Source organism: Solanum tuberosum, unplaced genomic scaffold (genome assembly GCF_000226075.1).
Source record: "Solanum tuberosum cultivar DM 1-3 516 R44 unplaced genomic scaffold, SolTub_3.0 scf00284, whole genome shotgun sequence".
Classification (NCBI taxonomy): Eukaryota; Viridiplantae; Streptophyta; class Magnoliopsida; order Solanales; family Solanaceae; genus Solanum; species Solanum tuberosum.
Genome location: NW_006239212.1, coordinates 805,606 through 825,639, shown reverse-complemented (window position 1 = coordinate 825,639; position 20,034 = coordinate 805,606). Strand labels below are relative to the sequence as shown.

General features: G+C 34.0%; 3 protein-coding genes across 4 annotated transcripts; 2 read left to right on the top strand and 1 right to left on the bottom strand.

Moving 5' to 3' along the window:
• Positions 1–1,546: 1,546 nt before the first annotated feature.
• Positions 1,547–7,840, bottom strand: LOC102602097 (box C/D snoRNA protein 1). Its single transcript, XM_006359110.2, has 5 exons — positions 7,496–7,840; positions 5,344–5,545; positions 3,308–3,376; positions 3,047–3,179; positions 1,547–2,510 (listed from the first exon to the last, which is right to left on the bottom strand). The coding sequence occupies exons 1-5, from the start codon at positions 7,713–7,715 to the stop codon at positions 2,016–2,018; spliced, it is 1,119 nt and encodes a 372-aa protein (XP_006359172.1). The 5' UTR covers positions 7,716–7,840; the 3' UTR covers positions 1,547–2,015.
• Positions 7,841–11,098: 3,258 nt separating this feature from the next.
• LOC102601761 (probable serine/threonine-protein kinase DDB_G0276461) lies at positions 11,099–17,151 on the top strand. 2 transcript variants are annotated; one of them, XM_015314280.1, is made up of 8 exons: positions 11,099–11,339; positions 13,092–13,587; positions 14,324–14,489; positions 14,575–14,625; positions 14,774–14,956; positions 15,090–15,189; positions 15,736–16,502; positions 16,592–17,151. In XM_015314280.1, the coding sequence occupies exons 2-8, from the start codon at positions 13,124–13,126 to the stop codon at positions 16,943–16,945; spliced, it is 2,085 nt and encodes a 694-aa protein (XP_015169766.1). In that variant the 5' UTR covers positions 11,099–11,339; positions 13,092–13,123; the 3' UTR covers positions 16,946–17,151. The 2 variants fall into 2 exon arrangements, with proteins under 2 accessions (XP_015169766.1, XP_006359171.1); XM_006359109.2 differs by having other exon boundaries at positions 11,100–11,339; positions 13,113–13,587.
• Positions 17,152–18,036: 885 nt separating this feature from the next.
• LOC102601431 (histone H3.2) lies at positions 18,037–18,671 on the top strand. Its single transcript, XM_006359108.2, has one exon. It carries the CDS (start codon positions 18,101–18,103, stop codon positions 18,509–18,511), a length of 411 nt encoding a protein of 136 aa, XP_006359170.1. The 5' UTR covers positions 18,037–18,100; the 3' UTR covers positions 18,512–18,671.
• The last annotated feature ends 1,363 nt before the right edge of the window (positions 18,672–20,034 follow it).

Sequence of the window (20,034 nt, the reverse complement as noted above, 5' to 3'; positions counted from 1 at the left end):
ATGTTGGTAATTAACTAATTATAATAAAGCTTAAATCAAAATTAAATTAATACTAAAGCAAAAAAAATAATCAATTCAACACTAAGAATGACAATAATATTGAATATTTGTTCTTTAGTTTTACATTGGTTTAGACAATTAAAATACATAATCTAATTTTAATTTTCTTTAATATTTAGTCATGTAACTAATACTTATTAAACTTATTTTAGCATGATTTAGTACTTTTAAATTATGATCATTTTCATTATGACTTGTTAATTTGCAATATTTGTTTTACGCGATTTCATTATTATTATTTTTGTTGGATATTTTAGTGTCATTAATCATATCATATTGTGTTATATTTTTAAGAAACATCTTAGATAGTTGTATTTTGGTAGGACTAAAGAAATATTTGAAGTACAAGTAAATTATATATTTGTATGAATACTTTACTAGAAAAACTCGAAACAACCCGAAAAACCGAAAAACCCGAAAAAACCCGAGGTTGAAAAACCCGAGTTTTGTTGGTTTGGTTTGATTTATAAATTTAAAAATGCGACACAAATAGTTTGGTTTGATATTTAAAAAACTCGAACCAACCCGGCCATGTACACCCCTATTGAAAGGCAATGCAACTTTAGATAGTCATCAATAAGTTTAACCTATTTTCAAGTATCAAATAAAGTATGACACAATTAACTATTTTATATTATTTAATGCATGTTCATTTGACATAAAATAATTTTTGTTAGGAGTTTTACTAAAGTAACTTTATTAATAATATTTTAAAATTATAAATTTAATTATGCATTATTTTATACAATTATTTAATATTATATTAATATGCAAAAAAAATTCTTATTTTACTAAAATAACAAATAAAATGAACTTTTAATTTTAACTATAGAGCCAGGTAAATGAAATGTTCCCTCCGTTTCATACATTTGCTCATTTTCTCCTTTACACGTCCTTAAAAAATCACAAATATTTCTATTAATTTAACATTTATCTCTTTTTAATTAATACTCTTTATACAATTTAGGCGAAATACATAAATAGATCTCTAAACTTGTTGGGTTTTTCCCCTCAGGTACCTCAACTACGCCATTTTCTTATTGAATCCTTGAACAAATTATGGGTGGTTCAAGGATTCAATAGAAAAATGACGTAGTTGAGGTACCTGAGGAGAAAAACCCAACAAGTTTAGGCGCTTGTTTATAAGTTCCGCCTAGAATTTATGTTCTCATCCATCAAAACCTAAATTAACAAAAACATCATTCAAAAAAATAATTAATTTTAAAAGAAAAATAAAAAGTTTAAATTAATTTTATAAAATTGATAATATGAATAATCAAACAATTTATCACATGAAGATACTTTTCAGTCATATAATAGTTTATAGAGTTGGTAATATTTACCAAAATATACAGGAAAACTATAGTAATAAAAATATGACATTATAATATTTTATTTGAAGATACAAATAAAATTTTTAAAAATATTTGGAGTACGAATTATATGATTTATATAGACTTTATCAGGTAAAAACTTGAAACCCTCCTACTTTTATTGTTTTGATTTGAATTATAGATTTAAAAACCCGACACAATTGGTTTAATTTGGTAACCCTTCTGCAAATCTTAAAATGATCAAATATTGTGAAAAAGAAACTTTTAACTATAGTTTTAAATACAATGCTCAAGTTATCATCTAGCACCAGCATTGAACTACAAAGGGTACACTGCTTCTATGAAACTGCATTCTGTATCTAGCTTGACAGATTCCGAACCTTTTCTCCACGTTGAATCGATGGTCAAGCCACTCTCTGGTGGATCTTTCACATCTCGGAAAATGGAGGACGGGAGAAATCAAACCCAAGATCCTCATAAGATAGCTACTATGATTATCACCAATGTAGAAGAATTTATAAGGAGGCACAAATCAGATACTGCAGCATACACGGGTCAGTGGTGTACAAAGCAAACCATTTTTACTCAACAATAGGTAGACAACATAAGGCAACGACGAATTTAAAGTGGAGCTATCTCCCCTTCCTCTAATTCATCTTCCATTGGTAAAATGTCACCCAGCAATGACCAATACTTTTCTCCAATTGGATCCATCTCTTTCGTTGACAAAACTTCTGAATCAAAAGTTATGCATGTATCACCAACTACAGATGAAGTGTCCTCAACAACTGATAACATGTCTAATGACTTGTTAAAGGTCTGGAATGCTGTATTTAACCTGTCACAACTCAAGAGATCTGAAATGTCTGGGTCTAATGATCCACCATCCCCTATATCCTCCTCCCTGAACATCACTCCCTTGGGACTTGGACTATCACTGCAATTTAGCACTTTTGGCTCAACTTTTCGAGGAATGGGAGATTTGATTACTTCAAAATCATAGTTGTGCGATGGCAGAAAAACATAAATGACAGGGTACTCCAATATAGCTTTATTGGCTAGTTGCTCACGCAATGGAGCTTTTGAATTCAACTCATAAAAAGGTGATTTCGACCCCTGCAATCAAAAAAATATTAAACTCAGACATTTCCTTCAGCGTTATTTACTATAAATAGCTCATTCAAGGATCATATATACCAAAAAACACAATACACATCCAGGATCATGCAGCACGTGCACTGACAGATGTCATTGTTATCCAAAAAAAGGACTAAGAGTCGATCTATTCAAAAAGTAAAGGCTCTTTAAGAGAAAGTACATGAGCAGCTTTTCGCATCAAAACAGCATGCAAAGAAGAACAACATAATGGTTTTACACACAACACAAGCATCAACTTAAATAGAAGACGATACGCTTCCTATTGTAACACTTAAATAAATGAACTACTTACAGAAGTTATCACGTCTTGAATTCAGAACAGAAATCACAGAAGGTGAGAGGATTGTGTCTCTGAATGTGCGTATTTTATCCAGAAGTTGGAACTTTGTACTCAAATATATGTAGAGAACAGATTTTATAAAGCAACTTTGACCGTGCATACTCAAGAACATGATCATATCAAACAAGGTTTAAAACAAAACAAAGAGAGAGACCTTTGAATGTTTGCGAATGAAAAGTTTAAGACAGTCCAAAGACTCTTCACAAAATTGCTTCAGTGGATGATTCCAGGGGCCAGGTTTCAAATGAGTCTCAAGCACATCGATGAGGCTTGTGTTTTCATGTACTCTGCAACGAAAGCAATTGTATAACTACTCAAAGCTTCTCAAGGTGTTGCTAATAGTATACAGATCAAATACTATTTAGATCAAAATAGAGAATACTCAAAAGGGATAAAGTTGGTCTAGGACATTTACCCATGGTCAATCAAGACAACGTCTGTTGAATTAAACCGCCACTCAATTGTCCAAGATATGAACTTATTCCTGGGGGAAATAGATAAAAGTGTGGTGCATTAAAATTTCTGAAAATATACTGATTCATACCAACATAAGATAATAGATGCTCATATCCTTGGTTCACAAAAAGCAGGGGAAGAGACGCCAATGAAAGACAAAGCAAATATACTAATACTTGAAGATAAGAATGATGATAAGTCAGCAACCAAGTCTTGACTAAAGCTCAACTGTAGCAGAGTTCTCCATCACCTACAAAACAGTCCTCCCTAGAATGTTAAATTGAGAGAAAAGTTACATGGGAATCAGACATTGCCTCAGCAACAAGAACTTGGTAGTAAGAAGTTGATCAAGAGCATCATCCATGTAACTCAGGCAAGCAACTAAAGAAATCTTTCAGAGGACATTTTTTTTATTTTTAATAAAAGGCTTTCAGAGGACATTAGACGAGCTATAATATGCATTTTACTCCCTTATCAAAAAGTAGGATGCATTTGACTACTTCTCAAGCTGTCACAAGCATAGTCTTTCATTGTGGCATTGCCGCGTTCAATAAAAGTCCAGGTAGAACAGCACCCTCTTCAGGCTATGCAATGTTCCAAAGACACGCTTCCACCAATAACCGAGAACATGACTCTTAACTTTTCTATGAGACAAGAATCTCATCCACTACCAAGTCTACGATACTATTGACACACACTAGCAGGAGCAGCTGGTCATGACTGGATGCACAAGATTATATTTATCAAAGCCCCTCTAGGAAAGGCCTTTTCCATCAATAAATGCTATGTGGCCCAACAACTATAAGCTTCAATCACATATTTGCACCTAATACTAAATCTGTTATGCATGCTCTATCAATCACGTACGTGTTTTAAATACAAGTGTTATGCTGCCTATGCCAGAGAGAAACCTACTGATGCACCTCACCTCTGTGGCAATGGCACCCAAATGTATTATCATGCGGAGGCCATTTAGCAAAAGCATATCCAAAGTCTTGCAAGCAACTTCCCTTAAGCTAAGCGAGCTAGAAGATAAAGTGAATCTTTTTTGCTCTTTGCTTTCACCGCAATTTTGTTTGGTTTTCCTCTTTGGGAGTACTCCCTCCGTTTAAATTTATGTGGCTCCGTTTGACTAGGCACAAAGTTTAAGAAAGAAAGGAAGATTTTTTAAATTTGTGGTCTAAAACAAATCTTAGACATTTGTGTGGTTTTAAATCATTTCATTTAGGGTATTGGAGAATTTTGAAGTTAAGTTGTTTCTAATTATATAAAGATGACATTCTTATGCGCCAAAACCTAATCAATTACAAATTGTGTTTAGATTAGACTAGAAACATTATTTTATTTATTTTTCCTTCTTTCATCGTAGAAATTCCCATCAGAGATAAAATTCCTTCCATTCCGCCTTATACCGCGCATTCCCATTAGTTTATTTATTTTTCTGCACTTTAACAATCAAGAGTTGGTAGTTTAACAACATTTTCAACTATGTTGGAAAAGGATCTTAGTTTTTTAAGGTGACAACTCAAAATAGAACTCTAAGTTGCATCCATACCTTTGTGAGAGGATCAAGTCATTACGTAATTCTGAACAAGTGAAATAAAATTATTTCCACAGAAGCTACTAGAGTGACTCTAAACAAAGCGGAGTGATATGAGAAAAGATGGAAATGGAAGAGTGAAAGGGAGAAAACAATGTCAAATGCTAAGGTAATAGTTAAACCAAAAGGCAGTTTGCAAACTTTGTACTTTTATGACAAGATGAGAACCTCTAGAGTTCCAGTTTTTTACTATAAAAATACATACAAGTTGACACAGGAAGGGGTTCTCCATTTCTTCAGTTTCTGGGATCCAAAATCAAGTCATTTGAAGGGATTCGTTCCACAAAACTGGCAATATTATAATCAAATCAGAGAAACAAATACCATAAGCATGATGGGTTGACCAAAGAACAGAATATCACTGCAACCTTATGCATTTGAGATCAACAATCTACCTGTTGTTGTAATAAGTTTGATTTTTCTCCCTCTTTGACATTCCACTGGACAGAAAGTGTATTTTGGTTCTGCGACTATCTGCAGCTCTACGAAGGTTTTTAAGAGGGAAAGGAAGCTTAAAATGAGAGTAGCCACATAGCCTCTGTCTCATTCTTCTTGCAGATTCAGCAAATCTTTTAACATCCTCAAGCATATTATAATCTGCAGTAGGAAGATTCTCAGATAGCACATCATAATCAGAAAAATAAAGAGAGAAATGCAAAGTAATACTATTGTTCCATTGAGTAAAAATGAATCTAAAGTAGGAAACCGAATAGATAATAATAATAATAATAATAAAACACCTTGATAAATGCTACAATGACATTCTCAACAACATTTCATTACATCTGATGCAAGTCATGTTTCAAGAAAAAAATATCAAAGTAAAGCAAAGGTCTTTTTCATCGATCAAAGAGAGAGAGACTTGGATAAAAATGTCAACAACAAAGGTAATCAATCTTTAGACACTGGTTTCACCAAAATGGTCAAAAGTAAAGAGTTCAACAGAAAGCATTACATGGGGAAAAAGACGGGAAAAACCATTTTGAAGAAGATTCCATGAAATTTGAGTCAAGTTTGTGATTCACAATTTTGACAAGTACAGCAGGTCAGAGAAAGAGAGGGAGACAAATTGAGAGTAAATGAAGGTCCTATTCCTCAATCAAAGAGTGCAGCTATCTTGAAGAGTAGAGACTTGAATCCGGTCATTCAGAGGACAGTGAAGAGGCTAGCAGGGTGGCAGAAGAGATATTTGTCACCAAGGAGGGAAGGAAGTGCCTATTAAGAGCAATTTATCGAGTATTCCTACATATTGCATGTCCTTTTCAATGCACCCTCTATTGTTATAGGAAAGTTGGAAAGGTTGCAAGGAAACTTTTTTTGGGATGCGGCAAATGGGGCAAAGAATTTTTACTTAGTACGATGGGAGACCATGACAGCTCCTAAATGGTGGGGGAAGGCTTGGGGTTAAAGACTTGAAGGTTTTGAACAAAGCACTTTTGTGTAAATGGTGGTGGAGATTCGGGGTGGAGGGAGAAGCTTTATGGAGAGCGGTGTGACAGTGAATCAATATGGAGTAGCGGAAAGGGGATGGAGTACAAATGTGTTTATTATGTCTTTCGAGAGTGGTGTGTGGAGAAATATAATGAGGGGGTGAGAAGCTTTAATGATAGCATTGCTTTTAAGGTTAAGGTTATGAATGGAGTTGGATTTGGGAGGGAAAAAGGTGTATTGGCGTGGTGCTAAAGGATAAATTCTCGGTATTGTATAGGACCTCTTGCTATAGAGAATTGTCCGTCAGGGGAACAAAAGGGGGATGGGACTTTTTGGGTTTCAGGTTCACTAGGAATTTCCACGATTGGGAGGTGGTCGAGCTTCAAAGATTGCTATTTTACTTTACAAGCAATGTGAGCCAATTGACAAATCGGATGCTTTGAGGTGGGAGTTGGGAAGTAACAAAATATTTTGTGTCAAGTCCTTCTATGAGAAGTTTCTTGTTATGGTGGAGGATAGTTTCCCATATGATTAGGTCAGTGTTGAAGATAGTGTGCTTCCACGTGATTGGCAACTAGAGGGATGATTTTGACAGAGAATCTTAGAAAAAGAAAAGTTTGCATAAATTGGTGTTTCCTAGGTACGGAGTCGGGTGAGGTACGTGGATCATATCTTGTTACATTGCAAACTATCCCTGAGGTTATGGCGGGATATCTTCATATGGTTTGGTGTTTCTTGGGCTATGCCAAATTCAAAAAGGAGTTGATGTTTAGCTAGAAAAGTGGAGCTAGGAGACGAAGGCACAAGGCCTGGAATATTACTCCTCTTGCTCTTTTGTGGGTCATTTGGAAAAAAAGAAATAGGAGAGCTTTGAAAGGGCAGAGATGAACTCCAATTAACTAGTACCACCATACCAACTACCAAGATAATAAAAACAAGAATCTTTATGCTCAAATTTCACCAAAATGCTCCAAAGCAAACCAACGAGTTCCACACAAAGCAGCAATTAAAGGGGAAAGATGTTGGCAGTTTCAAATAAAATCCACAGATAAGCAAAACAAGAATTGATTTAAAAAACAATAAAAATTCAAACTTTTGCACGAAATAATGACATGCCTGATAAAAGGATGTTATCGTCGAATTGAGAAAGAGGGAGAACGTTAGTGAGTGATTTTTTGCCATTGCAAGCAGTCCTTTGCTTGTGGGAATTGACGCAAGGGAGACTACAAGTGCGTACAGAGCAACCTGGGCATTTATACTTCCATGGATTCAACTTGCACTCTTCACATTCAACTGATGAAATTGGGTTAGGGTTTGATTCTTGTTCCTTCTCCATTACACAGCTTACGTTGGGTCTTGAATTTTTTTTCAACTTTTTTGGGGTTTGTCTGCTGATTCTTCAGTTTTCTGCTTTCAGGGTTTTGTATTGGCGCAAGGGTTTTATAATTGGAGTTCTGGACACTTCCTATTCTAAACACTTTCCAATTTGATGATGGACACTATTTGATGCACAATTGTAATTATAAAATTATATCATAAATTTTAAAAATAAAAATTAATTATTTAAAATTTATATTAGACAAACTTTTTTTATAAATGTTATTTAATTAAATATTTGAAATATATATTGTTTTTGCAAAAATATTAATTAATAAACGTGTGTTTTTAACTAATATTATGGAGAAAAAAAATTGATTTATATTTTTCTAATTATTATATTTCAATTGAATTAATCATAAAAATTAAAAGCACAAGATTTCTACGAACGTCATGAAATGCATGTTTGACAAAAAAGATTAATATATACATAAAATGTCATAAACTATAATCTATCAATTCTAATTAAAAATAAATGACTTGCAATGTGAAGTCTCAAGTCAATACTACTAAAACAAATGAAACTAAAAATATACCATACGCTCTAAATTCAAAACAAAAAATTTAACATGTACTCTTACGTCAAATTTCAACATAACATACATAAATATGATTTAAAAGAACAGAAAAACGTAAATTTATAATCTTACTCAACAATGAATTCTACTCTAATTTTAAAAATAGAATACTAGCAAAATTATGCTAATGAAATAAATAAACATAGCATAAAAATATAGATAATACGAAACTTACATAGAATCACATGAAGTAAAGATTGAGAATGAGAAAGAAATGAAATATAAATAATATACAATAAAAATAATCTTAGAATAATACAAATAAAAAAAGAATTTCAAATAATAGATAAAATAAATTAAAATGAAAAAAATAAAAAGAAGAAATTTAAAAATAATCAACTTGTAATTACATCGTGTAATTACCAGCAATTTACAGTCTCTTCCTCCTGTTAGAAAGTCATGTCGATTACATTCAATTACTTGCTGACCTAGTAATTACATGACCAACCAAACATGTCAGATAATACATTGGAAAAATTACATAAATCCTACCTTTTAGTTTACTTATCATCATTATCCCCTATAAGTTTTACAAATCTCCAAAATTCCTCATTTCCGCGCATCAAATTAGTGTATCTCGCGCATCAGATTAATGTATCTCGAGCATCAGATTAGTGTATTTCGCGCATCAGATTAGTGTATCATGTATAAAATGTACATCAGATTAGTATATCATAAAATGTAATGTATCTTACTTAATGATTAATGTATCTCGCGCATCAAATTAATGTATCAATGCTTATATTATTGTATCCGTTTGATGGATTTCTGTTATTATAAACTTTTAAGGGATAAATTGTAATACATTTACCTCAAAATATATCAAATCTAGTTACCAAGATGACTTTCCAAACATGCCATAAATTTACTTGATGTCAGCAATGGTGACAAAAAGAATAGGTTGATGAGAAGGAAAATAAAGAAGATGCCATATTTTTCACCTTTTGGTTTGACAATAACTCTATTTTCTCAATATAGTTGGAAAATAATGTTGTCTAAGTGAGAAATACTTTCATATACCAGCACCAAACATAGATACAAAATTTAAATTTTATGTTTTAAATTTTATTATATTTTTAAAATTACGATTTTGACATATTATTTATTAAAAATTTAAATTAATTTTCACACACAAATTTATATTTCACATAAAAAAAATACTAAATTTAAATAAACATAGTGCTTGAACACTCCATCCACCAAAATTGAAAGTGAAATTAAAAATCTTTCCATGATATAAAGTAATAAGCATAAGTACCCCTACCAAAATCAGGGCCGTCTCAACCCCTAGGCCACTAAAGCCACCGCTTGGGGTCCCATATTTTTAGGTGCCCCATTTTTAATTTTTTTTTTACCTATAAATATTATTTTTAAACAAATTATATGTACTGTGAATGCTATGATTTCTACCAAGGAAATTACATCTGAATGAATATAGAACCTGAATTTTGTAAGAAACAGTTTGATGAAAATATTGGTAACGAAATCACAAAGTCCCTTGAAAGTAGAGTTGATTACTATATATATATATATATAGTAGATCAAGCTATTTTTTCACTTCAAAATAGAATTGAACCAATTGAAGCATATGAGAATATTTTTGGTTTCTTATTTAGTGGTAAATTGGTAAATTGTGATCACTAGATGAAGAGATTTTTTAAAAAAACATTGATTTAACCTTAAACTTCTTTAACACATACTAATTATGTTAAATATATGTTATTTTGTTATTGATGGTTTAAATTTATTTTTTGAATTAAAAGTGTTAAGAGAAATAATATATGTGGAATATAATGATGTAATGAAAATACTCAATGAAATAAAAAGACTTGATTCTTTTCTAAATATACATATTGCTTATAGAATAATGTTAACCGTTCTTGTAACCGTTGTCTCGGCCCAAAGAATATTTGTGAAACTAAAATTGATTAAATCTTATTTAAGATCAACTATGTCTCAAGAGAAATTGAATGAATTAGCTATATTATCAATTGAAAAGGAATTATTAAAACAAATCTATTATAAAATGGTAGCCAATGGCTTCGTATCTAAAAAAGCTAGAAATTAAAAGTAGATTTTAAATAAAAGTATATAAGATGAAAAATATAAAATATTATGGTCCCTCTCTTAAGTTTCGCTTCAGGCCCCCAATTTTATTGAGTCGGCACTGACCAAAATATTTATTTAACAAAACATATAAGTACTCATTAAACTCACACAAAACTCAATTATATTTCTTAACTTTTTTAAGCACATTATTAGTAACTGCACAAAAATGTTCCAAGGCTCTTAGCAATTAGAGAAATATTAATTTAACTGTCAAAAAGATCATTCAGATAATCTAGAAAGAATAAAAAGATTACGTAATGATATTTTCCATCAGACTACTAAACTTTTTTATTGAATATAAGAAAAGAGGAAAAAAGCAAAACAAATGTCTTGATAGAGTAAAAAATGGATAAAGAAAGCAGATGAAACTTCACCACTGGAAAAAGATAAAAAAAAATTTTTGAAAGAAAGACCTCACCACCAAAATATAACTATTTTTTTTCTTAATCAGAGATCTCGATTTAAATTTGGATATGAATAAATCCTTATAAGAAGCATTCTCCCCGAATGCGCCCCTACTTATATAAATTAAAATTAATTAAATTTCAATATAAATATCGAACACCAAATTATAAGTTTTTTTTTTTAAAAAAACAAGGTAGAAAATCAAATACTATATAGTATAGTCGGAATAAAGTTATTCCTTTGGAATAAAAAGGCATATAAGCCAATTGGAGAAAACGCGATCCATAGAACCCCTCAAAGATTACTATACACTTTTCTTAGATCTCACCAGCAATCCCCTGAATCCCAAGAACCTCCCAAATCTTCAGTCTCAGATCTCATCAATTTTACATCAAAGCTGTTTAAATGCAGTTACTTTAGGAAATTTTCTTGATTTCTTGATTTGGGGTGTCTTGTTTTGTTGTGCTCGATCGGTAACTTACAACATCAAGGTACAATTTTTACAATGTTTTTGGTCGTTTCTTGGATTTATTGCAATTGGGTAGTGTTCATTTACTGTAAATTTTGATTCTTTAATCTTGCTTTATCCTATGGTATCAATTGGTTGTTGTAGGATGCTATCAAGTCTGATTTTTTATTTGTATATGAATGGCCTGATTTTGTTTTGCTTGACCAAAATTTGATCCTGTGGAGCTGTTATTGAGTGCAAATGAATCTTCTAGCTTACTATTTTGGTTAAAGATTAAGAATCTTTTGTGGGAATTTGGATCCATTGCCTGATGAGACATTATTATCTTTGATTTCCACATCTGAACAAGTTATATTTCATTTTTGGGCATTTCATGTTGTCAATAAGAAATCATCCCAGAGTTTTGGGAAAAATGCAGAGGTTAGTGCTATGCATGTTCTCTTAGAAAGTAGTATAGCGCTTAAGGTTTAGTAGATGGTCAGGAAAGAAAGCTAACTGCATCAGATAATGGACTGAAGTAGGATTATCTCGCCTCAGGTCTCTATTTTTTTAAAGCAAAAACTTTCAGAATTTAATAGTTGCAGCAGCTTGAATTTGTTGCACCTATGAAAAGAATAAAAAGTTAGGCAAAGCCAAGATGTGTCATATGAATCTTTTTGTAGGCAAACATAGAGCAACAGACATACTTGAATGAAATTGTATTTCCTTGCTAGCCGTTTGGTGCAACATGGCCTTTGTAAATGATGTAGATTCCATGTTAGATATGATCTGAGCTTTGCAACTTTGTAATTATTAATGCACTGTCTTAAGTGTTGTTATACCATTTTTAATATGTCTATGTTTTAACTTTTATGTGATTGACTCGAATCTGCATGGAAATGGCATGTTTGTGTGTGTTTCGAGGCTAAGTGGGCGCCATAGAGGCAAACATTTACTGGATGCAAGTTTATAATTGTACAAATTAACCCGCTTCACTAATATATATTTACTGTCCATAAGACCTGCTACACCATATTACTGCTGACAGATGTTTCAAAATATATCCAATACCATAAATAACCTTTAAGCGGGATTTTTTTCTGATTGGTCAAGGCTCTTGAGTTTTCCCATGTGTCATCAGTCCCCAATATTGATCTGATTCAAAGGCCTGCAGCTCCAGTCCCTACTTCATTTATTTAGCTAACTCACTTTTAAACATGGTCTAAGTTTGTAATTATTCCTGATCTGGTGGAAGTTTAAAATTTTGATCACCTTCCTCCTCCTCCAACGCCGAAAGAAGAAAAGATCCATTTCTGAAAATGTTCAACACATTTTGTTTTGCATTTGTAGGAGTGAAGTTTTGGCGGTAATATTGTTGTTTGTGCCTCTCTAATGTAAATATCTGCAGTCTTCTACCTATAGGTAACCATTTCAGGGTGATCATGAATTAGCAAGCTGACGTTCCTTTGAGGTTTTCGAAAACTTGACTTAGCAAAAGTTTTTTGAGTTTTTGAGATTTCCAAACTCAACTTTTCAAATCTTCCTAAAACTCAAAAACTGAGATTTGGAAACTCAATTTGGAAATTTTCATAAAAAGTTAAATTTGTTCCAGAAACAAGTCAAACAAACACTAACTAATGCTGAGCTTCTAACTCAGTATTTGTAGAACTCCAAACATATACCACCTAAAGCTCATGTACTTTACTTTTTTTCATAGCTAATTCACTTTACTGCATGCAGATTCTAATTTCACTGTTTATATTGCTAAATTTTTTAGCTTTGCCATGATTCATAGTGGTTTTCTCTCTTCTGATAGAATTATTTAAGATGTGGAGATTCAAACCTTTTATGCCCAAGGAACAGACTGGGCTTGAAGGTCGCAGCATTGATATTGGCAATCTCAAAGTTCACGTGCGCAATGCAATTGCAGAGGGCGGATTCTCTTGTGTTTATTTAGCCCGAGATATGCTACATGGTTCAAAGCAGTATGCATTAAAGCATATGATTGTTAATGATGAAGAATCACTTGATCTAGTATTGAAAGAGATTTCGGTGATGAAATCGCTCAAGGGTCATCCTAATGTTGTTACACTTCACGCGCATACCATCTTGGATATGGGTCGTACAAAGGAAGCTCTCCTTGTCATGGAATATTGTGAACAATCCTTGGTTAGTGTCCTTGAGAACCGAGGAGCTGGCTTCTTTGAGGAGAAACAGGTCCTCTTAATATTCAGGGATGTGTGCAACGCGGTCTTTGCTATGCACTGCCAATCCCCACCCATAGCTCACAGGTAAAGACAAAAACTCTTAAGCCTGAATAGTTTTCTAAAATGATGACGAACTTTTTTTAGCACTAATTTCAGTTGAGGTTAGGCTTTGTTTATAATAGTCTTCACTATGTTTCATCTGTTCAGTGATTTAGGGCTTCATAAATCATAATTCCTCTTCTTTGCTTGCACAATTTCAGTATTTTGCATCTTATGTTAAATATGTTGTCATGTAATCTGCATCTGTCTTTAACTCTCTTTATATTTTCTTTCAGCTTAATTTTGTTCATTGCCTTGATTTTCATCTGTTGCGCTTTCCCTTTTTTGTGGTTAGAGCTACTGAGTGATCACTTTTTTTTTTTTGGAAATGGTTATGTTGTATTCTTCAGCATTAAGAATATGCTGGTGATCTTCAAAAAACGAAGGGGGACAAAAGAAGAGAGAAAAAAAATACTTACAACGATCCTAATAATTCTACAATCTGTTCTGTTTCCTTTAGACCTTTCTCTTTACACCAAAAATAAAAAGATACAATACAATTCCATTTAACCTTCTGCTTAATGGTTCTGTTGATTCCATATACAATCTTATGAGTTTGAGTTGTTTCATGTTATTGACATAAGCAGCTAGGAACAAAAGTGAACAGTTAAGAGATCCAATTCATCGCAAAGCCGTGACTGACTACGCTGAATTTATTCACATAAGTTTCTCTTCTGATTTTATTATTCTTTCATTCTATACTGTGTTTCCTGTTCTACAGAGATTTAAAGGCTGAGAACCTTTTGTTGGGTGCTGATGGATTGTGGAAGTTGTGTGATTTTGGTAGTACTTCAACCAACCACAAACGTTTTGAGAAACCTGAGGAAATGGGAATTGAGGAGGACAATATAAGGAAACACACGACACCTGCATACAGAGCTCCTGAGGTTGATTGAGGACCTTGTTATTGATTATTGTTATCTTTGATGGTATTGATTGCTGACTTCTATATCCCTTCTTTTCTTTCCTTAGATGTGGGATTTGTACCGAAGAGAACTTATAAATGAGAAGGTAGACATATGGGTAAGTTTAGCAGGCTGAAGGAACTTTAAGATGATTTCAGAAACAGCAAATCCTTTACCTAGATTTTATCTTTAACAATCAGAAAAATAATTCTTCTACCTAGATTTACGGGGTTTTCTTAGAACACAGCGGCACTTTTGTCTTGCAGGCCCTTGGCTGTTTACTCTTTCGGATATGCTACTTCAAGTCTGCATTTGATGGTGAATCAAAACTTCAAGTTTTAAATGGCAATTACCGGATTCCAGAATTACCAAAATACAGCACTTCCATCATAGACCTAATAAGAGATATGCTTCAGTCATCACCAGATGCCAGACCAGATATCACGCAGGCAAGCGCTTTGCTTGATTGGCCATTCATCTGCATAAACTTAGGTTAGTTGTAGAGTGGTGCTGCCCATAGCAATCATAAGGGCTGACCCTACTCTAAAGCTTTCTAACTCAATTTGTTTTATTTTATGGCAGGTGTGGTTCCGTGTTAATGGCCTGTTGCCCGATGAACTTCAAAAGTCGTTACCTGAAAGACCCCCTGAAATGCAGCAACAGGGTATTGATGGGCATGAAGGTGAGAACGGTTTTTCCAGATCTTTCGTTTTTATTGTGAATTACTTATAGGAATTTCTCAGGTTTGTGATTGATTAACATTTTATCCGTGAAGTTTGTTGGATGATAACATTGATAGATTACTGCATTCAGTATATCTACTTATTTAGCCCGCTATAATAAAGAACCAATTTCTGTCATTTAAAATTCTTTTCATCAATTATATAAAATCTTAAGTCTCCTTTTCTGGTTCTGGTCTAGAAGTCACCTGAAGTTCCTTAGTAGTCATTTGGACAATAGTTGGTTGAAGTTGAAAAAAAAGTGTATTTGAAGTTGAAATTGACAGATTAGCTGTTTATATGCTTCCATGTTTCCTGTACAGTTGAAATATTTTTGTGATGCTTGTAATGTTACATATGAATTACACATCTTTCTTCTATTGTGGGGAGAGAGGAATGGGAGTTTTCATATGGGACGTGACACCTCTACTATGTTGCGACTGGAGACACTACTAAGATACAAAATCCTGGCTCCACTTCAATGAATCTAATATCTGCTGGATTTTCAGGATTTTCAAGAGCTGCAGGTAAGACTAGTCCAATGCCTAGCAGAAATCCTCCGCCACCTCCTTCGGCTGCTGAACCTAATCATAATGCATCGCCTGCACCACATAATTCAAAAGCCGGTGGAGCTACTGGTCCAATTGGTGCATTCTGGAATACTCAGCATGCAACAAATGCCTCTGTTTCAGAGGAGACAACCAGACCCAAATTTGACGAAGAGATAAGGCACAGTTCCTCAGTCCATGACAAAAGTCATCCCAATAAGGTTCCTGTTTCTAATCGAAATAGCCCTTTGAAAGAGGAAAGTCTCAGCTCCCACCCAATGCAAAATAATGTGCGACCAAAACTAGCCAATAGAGCAGGGGAAGCCCCATCAAGGGATTTTGAGATAAACTTTTTCCAGGATGGTTCAGGTCAGAGTGTTGGGAATAATAAATCGTCAAAGTTAGAGGGGCCAACTCCCCCCCAAGGTGAAGGATTCAATTCTTTTGTTGCAGAATTCTGTACCAATAAACCTAGCCCTGGAAATAACACAAAACAACCGGAGAAGAAAGAGCTCATGGAAGCTGAGGTTGAGAAGCTGAAGCAACAGCTGTCACGAGCCAACATGGAGAAGGCTGAAATAACATCTAAATATGAAAAGCTATCTGCAATATGCCGATCACAGCGACAGGAGCTACAAGAGCTTAAGCAAGCTCTTGCTGCCAGAACTCCATCACCAAATCGAGACAACACGAGGGACCATGCGTCTCCTGGAAGTCAAATTCCACCAGTACATCCTTTGCTATTAAACTCTCATTGTTAGTAAAATTTATAATTGATTATTCAATAATTATTAATTCAAAATTGATTATGATACAGAAAAAAGATAACATTGAAGGAACAGTTTGGGAACTTCAGCAAGGATTATTTGGCCAGAGTCAGGTGAGCTCAGATTCAAAGTCCTGGCAAGCATTTGCTGATGATCCAAAGCAACAAGCTACTCCAGTCAACTCTACTCCTAGATCTGTCAGGACAAAAAATGGCCACCAGAACAGAGACACATCTGAAACTAATACATCAGCATTTGGAACGGATAGCTTTAGAGCTGTGCCAGCTTCCAGCTCTCAGATAAAGGCCAATTTCAACGAGTCTAAAAATTCTCAGCGTTTTGGTGAACCAAAGAATATAGATAGCAAATCAGCTTCCCAACCTGCTGGATGGGCAGGTTTCTAAAAGATGTTATAGCTAAACTTAGTCCGGCAAGGCAGTGAGTCAATTTAACAATTTGAGATTTCCTTTACAAGATACTCTTCCTATTATAGAAGAATGAATTGAGGGGATGTAAAAGAAACACTGGTCCAGTTGTTTTGCGCTCTTGGTTGTTTGTGTAGATTTTGAACCTATTATCATATCCATTAGCTTCTGGTGTAGTTTTGATTTGTTTTCCCCAATTGATTGTTGTAATTTATTTTGTTGTGTTGATCAAGCATATGCGCTCTTGCAGATAAATTTGGATCAAACATATAGAATGAGCTTGTAAGTGGGGTGTGACTTGGTAGAGGTGTGACCCTAAGTGGAAAACTAGTGTGAGAAGTGTCAGTTGAAAAATTCAATGTCTTTCTTTTCAACATGAGATCAGTTGGGATTTATCTTCCTGATGATGAACTCATCGTTCTGGGAAAAAAACAGGAAGACGTTTATTCAAACTAGTTAGTGCCCAGTCGATGAAGGAATATCATGTTGCATCTCCAGCGAGAATGGCGTTCACCTTCTGGTGATTTTGCATTAGCCAATAAATGCTCAATAACTTCATTTATATTCAGCAGTTGTCACTTCTTGTAGCTTTGGTGATATCTATGTACCTTTCCTCTTAGGAGTTTGACATGGGCATCTACTATTATATGCTTGCCCTATGTTCCTCGCACTCTTCAAAAAGGATGTCACATCTGTGTCGGATTCTTCAAAAACACAGAGAACCTGACACGCAACGCATTTTTCAAGAGTCAGAGCAATAGTATATTACACTGGTATTTTTCAGCAAGAAACACAAACAGGTCCAATCTCATATGGGCTTACCATCTTTTTTAGCCTTAGGCCCAAAACAAGATATGCAAAGGCAAAAATGAAAATGAAAATCCACATGGCAAATATCCATTTGTTAATAAAGTAGCACGCGGATTGGTATCCTAGCAAACATTTACTTGTCAAATTTCTACCGTCCAAATTTTATGATCCAACGGATGTTATCAATTTCGAACTCCCTTCCAAATTTCCTATGATTCCCGCTTACTTCACTCCTATATAACATCTCTCAAATTCACCTTTTTTGCACAGTCAAATAACTTCCCATTCTCTCAATTTGTTTCTTCATTTTAGCATACAATCAAAATGGCTCGTACCAAGCAAACTGCCCGCAAATCCACTGGTGGAAAGGCTCCAAGGAAGCAACTAGCTACCAAGGCTGCCAGAAAGTCAGCTCCAGCCACCGGAGGAGTGAAGAAGCCTCACCGTTTCAGGCCAGGAACTGTGGCCCTGAGAGAAATCAGGAAGTACCAGAAGTCTACCGAGTTGTTGATCAGAAAGTTGCCATTTCAGAGGCTAGTGAGGGAAATTGCTCAGGATTTCAAGACAGATCTGAGGTTTCAGAGCAGTGCTGTTGCTGCTCTACAAGAGGCTGCTGAGGCTTACCTCGTTGGGCTCTTTGAAGATACCAATCTCTGTGCAATCCACGCAAAGAGGGTTACCATCATGCCCAAGGATATTCAGCTTGCTAGGAGGATTCGAGGAGAAAGGGCTTAGGAATCTTCTTTTATGTTTATGATTAATGTGTGTTTTGTATTAGGGCTTTGTTTGCTTCTTCTGTTGAATGATAGTGTAAATCAAATTACGTAAACCTCTGGTTTAGTACTATTTTGAGATCTGATTAATGAAATCTGTAGTTCATTTTATTACAATTAAAGGTGCTGCTCATACTATGATTTGGAGTAAATATTGCGTTATCTTCTTTATTGCTTTCGTCTTTTTGTAGTATAGATTGTAGGGCTTTCATTAATTGTTCTATTTTGTACAAAGTTTCATTTGTTAACATTTTTGATTAATTGTTGCATTGTAAGCTGCAATTGAGGGAAGCACTATAAGCATTTAGATTTCAATTACTATAAGAAAGGGCCAGCTGGTGCTGACACTTTTGATAATCCTACATTATACAGAAAAGTATATTAGAAAGGGTGGTTCATGTATGGAACCCTAATACTCTGTGTAGTGCCTAATGTTAGACAGTTAGAGCTATTTTTAATTCAACAACTACTTGACAGTCCTCATTCATTACCAGTATCATTCAGAGGTTGAAGTGGTAGCTGTTTTGAAGTAATTTACGCTTGATTTTAACTTCTTGAAACATGGTGCTGCAGCTATTGCATTTAAACTGAGACTGAGCTATTCTTTTTCAGATTTCATCTCCAGCTAACACAGGGCTGCCCCAAATGTAGACCACAAAGTTGTAAGTTGCTTAACTCATTTAAACTTTTGAGTTATGGACTAGCTATATATTCATTATGATTATCAAATTGAAGAACTTGAATTTTGTTTGGGCAAATGTACTGTTATGTTAAGTGTTGGTGTAAATATTATCATCTTGAACATATATAAAGATAAAGTGTAGAGCTGTTTGTTCACTTAAATTGTTAAGTCTGTAATATTTTGCTTTAGTTTAAAGTTTCCATGAACCTGCTGCTATATATATGAGAATGCTTCTGTGTATGTAAAGAATTCTGTAACAGTCTAAATTAAGAATTCTGTAACAGTCTAAATTAAGAAGGTTATGTACTTCTGTTTTCTTAAACATTACTTTGCCTTTTACCCCCACCAATCCCCCCCTTGCAACTTTAAAGTGTCAACTGTTTGAAGCTAAAACAAGATGTACATAACCTGATTAGACATTGACATTTGAAATTTTATTTTCTGTATTTAAATAGACAGCTTTAGCATGTTGACATTGAGGAGTGCAGCACTTCCACGCAGAGGTTTTTAATGACATCACATTAAATTTTTTAAGGGCTGTTTGGAAGGACACTCTGGTAATTGGATTTGGTGTAATTGGTGTAATTACATTGTCTTGTTCTGTTTGGAAGGACAAGTAATTACTTGGTCAGCAGGTAATTGGTGTAATTGGCAGGAGGTAATTACACTCTACAATTCACAGGCAGAGACTGTGAATTGCTGGTAATTACATGGTGTAATTACCACCCGATTACTTTTTAATTTTTAATTTTTTTTTATCTCTATTTTATTTTTGTTTTAATTTTTTTTACTTCTATTATTTT

What these genes read in the sequence shown, in the direction of transcription:
- LOC102602097 (XM_006359110.2), bottom strand. Translation starts at nt 7,715, where the DNA reads ATGGAGAAGGAACAAGAATCAAACCCTAACCCAATTTCATCAGTTGAA. An exon ending in CGATAACATCCTTTTATCAG is followed by an intron (nt 5,546 to 7,495) that starts GCATGTCATTAT and finishes TTCCTACTGCAG; the next exon opens with ATTATAATATGCTTGAGGAT. An exon ending in TCATTCGCAAACATTCAAAG is followed by an intron (nt 2,511 to 3,046) that starts GTCTCTCTCTTT and finishes TTTTGATTGCAG; the next exon opens with GGGTCGAAATCACCTTTTTA.
- LOC102601761 (XM_015314280.1), top strand. Translation starts at nt 13,124, where the DNA reads ATGTGGAGATTCAAACCTTTTATGCCCAAGGAACAGACTGGGCTTGAA. An exon ending in CTGCATACAGAGCTCCTGAG is followed by an intron (nt 14,490 to 14,574) that starts GTTGATTGAGGA and finishes TTCTTTCCTTAG; the next exon opens with ATGTGGGATTTGTACCGAAG. An exon ending in ATGAGAAGGTAGACATATGG is followed by an intron (nt 14,626 to 14,773) that starts GTAAGTTTAGCA and finishes TTTGTCTTGCAG; the next exon opens with GCCCTTGGCTGTTTACTCTT.
- LOC102601431 (XM_006359108.2), top strand. Translation starts at nt 18,101, where the DNA reads ATGGCTCGTACCAAGCAAACTGCCCGCAAATCCACTGGTGGAAAGGCT.